An 11,254-nucleotide genomic window follows, 5' to 3' on the forward strand; every position below is an offset into this window, starting at 1 on the left:
TCTGACCTGAGAGAATTCTTTTATTATGACCGAACAGATGAACTAAAGCAGATTCTGCCTTTCACTGACAGCCCTGTCTCCACACAGGGACTCAGCCAGGTCCTGGTGCTACCCTGGCCCCTACGCACAAATGGGACCTCCATGGGCACTGAGGAGGCAGCAAGAAGGGGTGACAGGAGCAAGCAGCAGGTGTGGGCCCTCAAGGGTCACCCCTGGCCTCTCTACCCTAGGGGCTCCAAGCCAAGATCCAGGCAAGGGCTAGGGAGGGAAGCTGTAGGGTGGGCCTCTGTAAAAAGCCCATCCCCAAAGCACAGCAGAACTCCAGGTCTGCAGAGCGAGCCCCGCAAGGGGGAGACACCTCATAAGGTGCTACTTTCAAAGCCGCAGAGCCCCTCTGAGAGAGGGGAGGGGAGGGCAAGAGCCACATGGAAGACCCAAGAAAGGAAAGCCCCACAGAAGAAAAATCAAAACATCAGTCCAATAAATGTTTGTTGAATGAATGAATGACTCCAAAGGCTCTTCACTACAAACAGCACTCATCCATCCAACAGGAAAGTCAGGAAACACGCCTTGACTCCAGCGGCATCCATGGAGCCCACACTCTGCGCAGCCTGGGGCCCTCAGACCTTGCCACCAGCACGCCCGGGGAATGTGTGCGCACACACAGACACACAGTTGTCTCTTTGCACATGTGCATCCATCTGGCCCTGGAGGCTCATCTCTCCTTCACGTGGTTCTGTGCTCCGGAAGCTCCACTGCTAGCCCCATCCCCAGTGGCACCACCGCTACCTGGGCTGCTGCACAGCACCTCAGTGAGGTCGTCCATGACTGCGGTTTCTTTGGGGTCGAGCAGGTTGAACTCTCTGGCGAAAAGGATGAAGTGCACGTACAGTGTGTTCAAATGTCCGTGCAGCTCAAGGGCCAAGGTCTCCTTGAAATGGGCCCAGTAGATGTGGCCCAATACATGAAACAGATACTTGCAGATCTTCTTCACCAAGGACTCAAAGGAGCTGGGGAATTCTCTACCTAGGGGGAAGCCACATGTCATAGACCCGCAATGAGGCCAGGCTCCCTACAACTAGGCTCTCCTGGATGGGCCTGAAGTGCTCACACCTGCTACTATTCTTCCACAGCGTTCCCAGCAACCTGTCCCCCAGAGTGGCATGTGCCCAGAGTAACAGGCACTGGCTAAGCCATGCTGGCCACCTGCACAGCAAAGAATATGTGGTGGGCCCTCAGGTTTCATATGCTTCCTTCAGTAGACACCCCAGGGCTATCTGCAGACCAGCTAGAGGAGCAGTAACAAGTACACGAGGATACCTGTACAACAGTGCTGGCTTTTTGCTGCTCAGGACGAGTTTGAGCCCTCATTAGGACCTTGACAGGTCTGGAAATACCAACCCCAGCAAGATGGACTGTGATGGCCTCATTGTGCAGAGATGGTAGCAGGGGCCAAAGGGGGGCCAAGTATTGGGTCCCCAGAGTGTAGGTGGGTATTTGGCTCTAACTGAGCTGAACCCTGCATGGGAACCTCCCTCCCTCATTAGCCCAGCCCCCTTTGCTGAGCAGGAACCAGAGTTACAAAGCTGTAGGTAGCCCTTCTACACCCCACTTGCAATCATACTCCAGACACTCTCTAGCTCAGTGCTGAAGAACCTGCTGGCTTTGCATAAGGATTTGGGTACAAGCTACAAGAGACATACCGTATTTTGTGGGGAACACATCTTCATCAGTTACCAACTTCTGCACAGAGCTCATGACAAAGTCAACATACTGGGGGGCGGTGCACTTGACCTTCTTCCCCCGCTCGTCATACCAGTAGTATTGTCTGTAGGGACAGAGACTTTGGTCAGGGTGACAACCCTGCCAAATACCCACCCCAGTGCAGGCTCCCACTCATACAGCACAAATACAAAAGCACTGGCAGTCAGGTGGGCAAGCTATATACAACTGTTCCAACAGGACACAAAGAATGCTCGGAACAGCATCTGAACAAAGCAAGGGCCTCATGTACAGAACCAAGAGTGCAGGGAGCCCCATGTGACACCTTCATTTTGCTTAGTTCTGCAGATTTTACTTCTTTTAGATAAGTCTGTATTTATTATAAATAAACCCCTTAAAATTAATTGGGCACAGGTATTTGTCTAGGAGGTGGCCTGAGACTGATCAGAGAGCCTAGATCCTTGGTGATGCCCTATTCCTAGAATAAGAAGTCACACTTTCCCCAGGGGAAATAGTAGATGCTTGCAGTAAAGTGACCTGACCCCAGGAAGCCCACCCCAATACTCTTTAGCATGGGGTTGCCAGTCCTCATATGACTGCCAGTTCTGAGAAGATCAACATCAGGGATAAGAGATACTGGGTGTATAGAGTTCCTGGGCCTCAATCATGTGCAAAGTCACAGTTATTCTGTGTTCTGCCAAGAGAAGCTGGTGCTACCCTTGATGCACTGCCTGCTGCCTCCTCAGGCATCTCCTTGGGAGATTTTGGATGAAGGCCTCTCACAAGTCTCTGCTATCTGGCCATGGTGTGGGGATGTCACACCACCTTGGTGCCCTGGATTCAAGGGCACAGCATGCTCCTCCAAGCTCCTGCTGAGGGCCTGTGATTCATTCCAATTGAGGACAATTATTGACCACATTGTTACAAATGTTCTCATGGGGAGAATATGTAAATACAAGTTTTCATGTCTCTAAAGCAAAAGCCAAGGACAGGGTTATTGTTACAGCATGTTTGTACATCATTTCATGAGAGTGTGTCAACGTTATCACATGTTATGTCACCTGTACCTTACCAGTATGATGTGTGCTCCCCAGCACCTAGTGTTCTGCAATACCCAATGTGGGTTTCATTATGTTTCTTTAACACCCCAGTGCTGAGTATCTTCTTAGTGGCTTACTGACATACTGTCACTGGGGCAACTAGTCCTTCCCCATTCTTGTCAATCAAACTGCTACCTGCATGCTGCTGCACTAAGAATTCTCTGCATGTCCCGGATCCTAATTCTTGTGCAACAGGTGCTTCCCAGATGTTTCTGCATAGTTTGTGTTTGTTCTTTCTCCTCAGTTTCTTAGAGCAAAATTTCTGAATCATCATAAAATCCAATGGGCTGAGTCCTTTTCATCAGTGGGCTGCTCCTTTGACGTAATGTCCAGTGGCCTAATGCTAGGTCACAGAGATGTTCTCCTGCCCTCTAAAAGCTTTGTATTTTGCCATTTCTGCATCACGCGTGAGGCTTAAAGTTGAGGTACTTTTCCTTTCCTCTGTGCAAAGTTGCATTCAGAGCCACCGTTGGGAAACAAAACTGTGCTCTCTCCATTCAGTTTCATTGGCCGCCTTTATGAGAGATCAACAATTGTGCTTTTGATTTTCCTTCTGGTTGCTGCTCTGACCCACTACCGTTTGTCTCACCTCTGATACACACTACACTCTTGTATCACTGTGGTTGGCAGTGTATCTTCAAACTGTGCCTCCTCCAGCTGCACTGTTGTTGTGGCTACTCCAGCTACCCGTGGCCATGTAAATTCCAGAACATACCAGTCTAGCAGCTAATATCTCTGAGGAGTTTTCAATTGGGAACACATTAAACCACAGATTTATTGGACATAGATCTGTATGTTCAGTTTGTTGTCTTCCCATCCATGAACACAGTGTGGTTGTCTTTGACTCACTGTCCTGGACTTCTGTGGTTTCCAGAAACAGAGCCCTATGAATGCTAAGTTTATGCCTAAGCATTTTGTTGCTTCTAGGGCTATTGTAAATGGTTCTGATTAGTTAGGCTTTCAATCATACACAGCCAGCATGCAGACCTTTGACTGTTTCTGTGTGCTGACTTTGCACAATTTATTTCGTTGCTGGACTCCTTCAGAGCCTCACAACTGTGTTCTCTGCGAGGACAGCTCATTTCTTCTTTTTGGATGTGGACTTTTCCTCCCTCTCCCCCCTTATCTCACTGAACTGGATGAGCTCTCAAGTTTTCTTCTCCAAAGAACAGTGGACTTGATGCCAGCTGTATAATAGCTGGAGAGGATTTGGCAGTGTCCTAATTACCTCTGTAACAACTGTTGGATTCACAGTGAACTGTTCCAATTTCTTATGTTTATAATTCCGATCTTCTGTCTCATCTAGTATCAGTTTTATTGCTCTTTCCAAGTAAGCATGCATTCCCCTTATTGTTTCTAGAACTCAATTTGAGTGACTTCCACTCTTGTTTTATGATTTCCTTTCTTCTGTCTACCCTGGGTTGGTTTTGGTTTTGCTCTGAAGTCTTTGTCTGAAATGCACACTTGGTGTTATAAACTGTTCTCACTGCCCTGCTACAAATTGTTCTTTCTTTTCTTTATTTTTGCATTTTCTTAGACAGGTTCATTTTGTAGTCAGGACTTGCCTCAAACTCAAAACAATTCTCCTGCCTCAACTTCCCAAGTACTGGGATTACAGATGCAAGCTATCACACTTGACTAGATCTCACAGATTCTGATACTTTGCATTTTACTTGTGTTTAGTTCAAACGAACTTCTCATTGCCCTTGAGATTGTTTTTTTTTTCCCCTGACCCGTGGATAATTCAGGAGTGTTTGGAACTATGTTACTTCTCTGACACTGATTTCCAAATTAACTCTAAAATGATCAGATAACTTACTTAGTGTGACTTCAACTCTTTAAAAGTTGCCAAGAGCTCTTCTGAGAGCCAGGGCATTATGTTTGGTGAACACTCCTTGTGAAGTTGAGAAGAAGGTGCATTTTGCTGGTAGGCTGGTATAGTGGATTTTAATAAATAAAGACTACCTGAAGATCCAAAAAGTAAAACAGCCAGCCACTGGCTCTTACCTCGACCTCAGTCTGAAAAGGTGATCCTACCTCCTGGAATCTCAGTAGGAGACTATGTGACTGAGAACTGTTTCCTCCCATTTTATAATCCTCTCTAGGGCTGGGATTAAAGGGATTTACTGCCCAGTTTCTATGGCAACTAGTATGGATATTGGGATTAAAGGCGTGTGCCATTATGGCTACTGAGATTAAAAGTGTGTGTTATCATAATCTGGTCTGGAAGGCTAACCAGTGGGACTGTTTTACTCTCAGATCTTCAGGCAGTCTTTATTTATAAAAACACAATCAAAATCCACTGGAATGTCCTTACATGGCACCTCGGCCCCTCTGCCCCTGCCCTTCCCCCTGCATCTGGTGGTATGCTTTGTGAAGCTCTGCCATCTGGCACACAGGCAATGAGGAACACTACTGGCCTGATGAACAGCCCTTTCCAACTCACAACACAGGTTCCTTCTGTAACCTGGCTGATTTTGAGTCTCTACCGCTATGAATAGAGCTACTTTAGCTTCCATTTGCTAGGTTCCATCTCCCATCTGCAATGGTTAACTTTACTACATTACTGCATTTAAAGTGCTGCTATGAGCCAGGAGCAGGTGGGTGGAGTGCACCTGTGATCTCAGCTTGGCAGATAAAGGCAGGAGGATGCCAGCTCCAGGTCAGCTTGGACAGAATGGCAGAATTCTATCTCTTATAAAACTTTAAACAGGGCTGGAGATGTGGTTCATTTGCTAGCATGCATAATGCTGAGTTTCAGCATAAATTAACCAGGCAATCAACCAGTCAACCAAAATGAATGGCATATAAGTCCCTCAAATCATTATAATGATCCTTACTCCTAAGGTCATGATAATAGGCAGTGTGCTATTCATGAACTGAGAAGCTCTTCTCAGAACCATGAGAAATATACCAGTGCTGTTCAGTAGCCTCCAGGACCCTCATTTGGTTACGGCAGTCCAGACTGATGACAGTGAGTGTGTTTCTCATGGGGAAGCTCAGATTTAATTCTACAAGAATATTTTCATAAAAATCTCTTGGAAACTCTTATGTTCACATTGTGGCGGTCACTCAGCTGCTGGATTTACATTACCATGTTGGTTTTCTGCTTGTTCTGTTTTGATCTTCATACTTCCATGTTCATGCTGTATTTGGGGCTATATTCCCCACCCCCACCCAGTTAACGATTCCATTTCAATTTGGTTCCATTATAGTTCTGACTGGATGCTTTCATGTCAATGCTGAAGTTGCTTAAAGAATTTCAAAGTACATATATGACTTTTCATGCTCAACATTTCACTCTGAGTTTGGTGTCAGCTGGGAAAAGTTGGTCACTAACAGGAAGTGGGCACCTCTCGCCTCTCAAGGCCTTGCTCACATGTCCTTTCTCTGAATTCCGAGAATGTGTCAGACCACAATTGATTTCACTCTCCAATAACTTCTGAGAGCTACAGAGAAGAGTCTGTAGTTCTCCTGTTGCTGTATCCTTTTGTGCTGTCACACAGCTGAAGAACTGCTTGGAACTCTCTGGCAGTAGGTCAGACAGCTTGCAGTGGTCTACTCAATTGTGCTCCTAAAGGGCATGGCTGCTGGATGTGAAATGTGGAGTAATGCTTCTTCCCTGTGACACGTGAGACGTGGGGGTGCTTCCCCAAGTCCCACAGTACTGCCTTGGATGCTACAGGGCCTTTACTGTGCTTGGTGTCTGGGCTATTTCACAGGACAGTCCTTAAGGATTCACTGAACTCTGTCAATGTAAAGGAGTCTCTGAGGGAGCTGTTTAGCCATGTTTCTGAATGTGTCTTATCTCCCTAGATCCCAATGCTGGCCTTTTGGGGTTATCCTGCAGGTGCTGCAAGGATAAAATGAGAGCTGGCCTAGTGCAGAAGATCCTCTCCAACCTAGGTAAACCTCCAGGGCTGATGCACAGCAAGAAGTTCTGTGGATTTATGACTAACCCACTTTTCCTTTCAAACTAATTTTGAGTTTCCATAATTCCTTGGTCTCACATGATTCCTGCAAAGGGATTATAGTAGGAATTATTAAGTGATTCCACAAAGTGACAAAGTGAGCAAAAGGTAAGCTCAGCTGCCAGACTCAGCCTTCTGTCTGTATTAGCATAGTCACTCGTACCATCAACCCAGGGCTGCGGGCAAACATGTGCCATCCAATGGCTTTCCTATGCAAAAAGCAAGGTGAGTTATCTTGGAGACCCTGAAGGCACCTGCATGCTACAGCACTGGATATACACATATACCTGGAAGAGAGCTGTCAGCACTAGACCTGTTCAGGAATTGTCAATAAGACACCTCTACTAATAGAATGAGACAATGAGCACTCTGCAGGTTCAGGGGCCATCTAAAAATGACCTGCCCTTGGCACCTGATGGCTCTTTAGCATCTTTTATGCCTCAGCAGAGACACGCTGGACACCTGGCCCCTCACATATAGAAAAACTCTGCCTAGCCTGAGATTGTGCAGGGACTCCACTTAAGAATGGAGTCCGAGAAGCTAGTAGTCAGGACAGCAAAGTCAATCACAACCCATCCCACACTCCCAACAAGTGCAATGGCCAGGCTGCTACTCACGTGTTGCACACAGCCATTGTCTGACACGTCTCTCCTGTGCAAAATTCTGAGATTGTGCTATACTGCAGGTTGATGTGGTGAAAAAATGTTGTTGCTGGAAGAGAAGCAAAGGGCCAGGTGAGTAAACACCCCTGCTCCAGCTGGCGTGATAGGGAGTGGGTTCAGCTGAGTTCAGCCTGTCCATGGACCACTGCTCTGGGGGTACTTGGTACTTGGAGATGGGGAGAAACTCCCTGCCCTGCAGCTGCTGGACCCGCCTCCCCACCCGCACGCACTGTTGCTGGCCAGCCACTCGTTGAGGTCGATCTCCCGGGGCAGCACTACCAGCTCCTTGAACTCAAAGTCGGTAATCCTGGACTTGGTGTGCTCTGGCTCCAGGTATACTTTCTTCTCTTCTGAAGCAGTTTTCTTGCCGTTTGGCTTAGCTTTAGATTTCCTGCCAAGAAAGAAAGGATTTCATGGTCACCGCATGTCCCAATGTGGGCCCAAACCACAGGGGAAGGACCCTGCACACACTGGGTTAATTAAATCAGATGCAGGCAAAGGCCAGACTGCTCAGGGCAACTGAGTGGCCAATCCAAATGGTCATGACTCTAGACATTCTGGGGGACAGTACTGTGGACCTGGGTTGCAACACAGGCATGACAGCAGGGGGCAGCACCTGGTGCCTGAAACATAAACCTCTTTCAAAAAGCTGCTCTTCCAAGGTGAAAAGTTCTGTGGGTCTAAGAAGTGTATATATAAAGGTCTGAGGGTCTGAGAAAGTGTTTTAGTACATGTAAATACAAGTTCTGAATGTATAAGGAAGTGATTTAAGGTAATGAAAAAAGTTTCTGATTTCTTTCCCCTTTATGCTATTAAGATTAAGATTTCAAAGGTTCAGGAAACCTATACCCAATGGTTCAACCAGACCACTCACAATGTGGGGTCTGGAGACAGCTCACCAGCAGGTTGCCAAAAGGAGATACTGTAACACTTCAATCACTTTCTAAAATGCCTGTCCTCTGTACTTGTTTTCTCTATGATCAAACTAGAAATTACTGTCGACATTGGTCAGATACTTATGGAGACTGTCTTTATTGGTCCTGTAGGAGACATAATGCACATTCAGGAAGGCATTCTACCTTTTATTCAGAATGGAGAATCTTTTACATCCTAATTAAGAACCTACAGCCTCCTAGATAGAAAATGGAGGTGACTGGTAAACATTACTATATAGTATTATCACAGCCGTTTATCAGGCATGATCAAAGTACAGAGGGTACACACCCCACACTCTCAGCCCCTAGGTATAGACATAGCAGAAATGGTCCAATGCTCCTGATATCTCTAGTAATACCCCTCTTAGAGATCCCACCTCCCTGTCACACCATCTCTTGTTTCAGACCTTACCCTCTATATATCAGCTACTGAATAACACTGACTGCTTGGGAGAATGTTGACTGTGTGTCCCTCCTGGGTCAAACTCACAACCACCATTTGTGGCCTTGCCCATCGGCTTATCAGACTCTTATTTCACTAATCATTGCCAAATATCACTACCACCTCATCTCCCACAGCTCTCTGACATCACAGATTGCTTTAACTTTTGTGGGCACACCCGATTGCACAGACCTGAGGCCCTATGCCCAAAAATGTCTCGATTCCCTGCAGCACTCAAGTTTCCTGCTGTCTACCCATTGGGTGGTCTGGGAATTGTGCCCTTGTGTCCTTTTTTCTAAAACTACAGGCGGTACCCTGCGAAGAACCCCTGCCAATTCACATCACAGGGTTTATAGCAGCGTGGCATGACAAATGAATGATTCAGGTCCTATGCTTTCTCAAAGTCCTTGGTATAACCATTGGCATCGCCACTGGAGCAGAGAGAATGACTTCTTTCCTAGCTATTTACCACCAGTTTTCCCCTAACTTCATCCAGGATCTACAATGGGTGGCTCAGACCATCCTTATTCTCCAGGGCCAAATAAACTCACTGGCCACTGTAATACTACAAAATCCACAAGGGTTAGATTTACTAACTTCAGACAGAGGTGGTCTTTGTCCCTTCCTTAAGGAAAAATGTGCTTTTATGTCAACCAGTTAGGTACAGTAAAAAATAAGATCTAAAACTCCAGATGGATCTCCAAAACCATAAGAAACAGCTTGATGCCTCTGGCTAGTGGATCATTGACAATCCAATAGGGAATTTTAACCCCCTTTCTCTTCCTTTTCTTAATCCTACTAGTCACATCCTACCTTATACATTTATTGTCTAGATTTCTTCAACAACAGATCCAAAAGATTTTTAACCAGACTTTTAATCAGTTGCTATTACAGGATTACCAGCCCCTGGCTACAGTAGAGTCAGAAGCCTACAACTCCTAATTATACCTTGCTTGCCCCCATTCAACAGAGAGTAGTCTAATGGTACTGTTGCCTCCCTTTCCTGACCCCTAATTGTTTATCAATTGTAAACAAAAAAGGGGGATTGTAAGCCCCTTGAGGTGTGTTAAGTGTCAAGTCCCACCCTTGAGAACCTCCATCTGCCAGCTCCCCCCCCCTCCCCCAATACACAACACAGCCCCTGAGGACCTCCAACCATCAGATTCCACCCATAGAACACTCTAAGGATCATGATGGCTTGACCTAGACCCTATAATGCAGGTGGCCAAGCTCCTACTTACAGACTTTAAAAAGCCCAAGCTCTGGGAATCCTACTAGTTACATCCTGCCTTATAAATTGAAATCCCACCAATCTCTAACCTGGAAAGTTGTGCCCCCCCCCCACAAGAAACCCAACATCAATGATTGTCAACCTTCCTAATGCTGTGACCCTTTAATACAGTTCTTCATGTTGTGCTGACCCTCGACCATTAAATTATTTTCGTTGCTACTTCATAACTGTAATTTTGCTACTGTTGTGAACTGTAATGTAAATCTCTGATATGCAGGATATCTGATATGCAATCCCTGTGGAGATTTCAACCTACAGGTTGAGAATCACTGCCCTATAAAGCCTGCCTCCTATTCAGTTCTTTGCTGTTTCTCAACTAAGCAGAGGCAACCACTCTCTAATTCCTTTCCCAATAAATCTCTTATGTGAGGTTTGTTGTGTGGTGTTACTTTGTGGTATTCCTTGGTTCCCAATTGCCAGGATACCTTTGCCCTCAGAGCTGTAACATTACACAAGAGCTTTTCTGAGCAGAGGCTCCCACAGGCTACACCAAAGCTCTACCTTCCAGGCAGGCCAGTTCCAGGAGGATGCAGAGCTACCATCAAAGCTTCAGAGAAAAGACCACCCATGGGAGGTAGTAGGTTGCCAACCCATAGGAGGGTACCCAAAGACAGAATACTCTCCCCAGTAAAGGACTAGCTCCTCCTTTAGGTCTTGCTGATATGTTCTATCACTGAGCAGTTAGGGTGTAGCCATACCCACACAGGGCACAACACCCCTACCTTGTCACCCTTCATGGAGTGACCTTGCAGGAGATAACAGCTCCCAGGGTTAAGGCTCTGCCTCAGTACTGAGACTCCCTCCACTAGTCCCCATGTAAAGGCAGAGGCAGTAAGAAAATCCAGTCTCCTCCCAAGCCAGACAGCACAGGACTCTTTGCTAAGCTTCTACCTTGTTTTAAAGTTTTTTTAATAAAATATTTGGCTCTGTTAACAGTGGGTTTATTATGTCTATTTTTGAACAATAAACATTTTATTATTACATTTTTTTTTAAGACAGGGTTTCTCTGTAGCTTTGGAGCCTGTCCTAGAACTTGCTCAGTAGACCAGGCTGGCCTTGAACTCACAGAGATCCACCTGCCTCTGCCTCCTGAGTGCGGAATTCAAGGCCTGCGCCAGTGGAAGGAAGGGA

At 46.2% G+C, this 11,254-nt stretch overlaps 1 protein-coding gene across 3 annotated transcripts in view; it reads right to left on the reverse strand.

Moving 5' to 3' along the window:
- The window catches only part of Mob2 (MOB kinase activator 2), a 53,843-nt gene continuing 42,589 nt past the window's right edge, over positions 1–11,254 (reverse strand). For 2 of the 3 annotated variants that reach the window (XM_005351538.3, XM_005351537.2), the window contains exons 2-5: positions 7,686–7,846; positions 7,411–7,504; positions 1,704–1,828; positions 1–1,026 (exon numbers count right to left, since the gene is read on the reverse strand). In XM_005351538.3, the coding sequence (XP_005351595.1) occupies positions 716–1,026; positions 1,704–1,828; positions 7,411–7,504; positions 7,686–7,846 (691 nt within the window). In that variant the 3' untranslated portion in view covers positions 1–715. The remainder of the gene's footprint in view (positions 1,027–1,703; positions 1,829–7,410; positions 7,505–7,685; positions 7,847–11,254) is intronic. The other variant, XM_026781445.1, reaches the window with a different exon arrangement.

Source organism: Microtus ochrogaster, chromosome 8 (genome assembly GCF_000317375.1).
Source record: "Microtus ochrogaster isolate Prairie Vole_2 chromosome 8, MicOch1.0, whole genome shotgun sequence".
NCBI lineage: Eukaryota > Metazoa > Chordata > Mammalia > Rodentia > Cricetidae > Microtus > Microtus ochrogaster.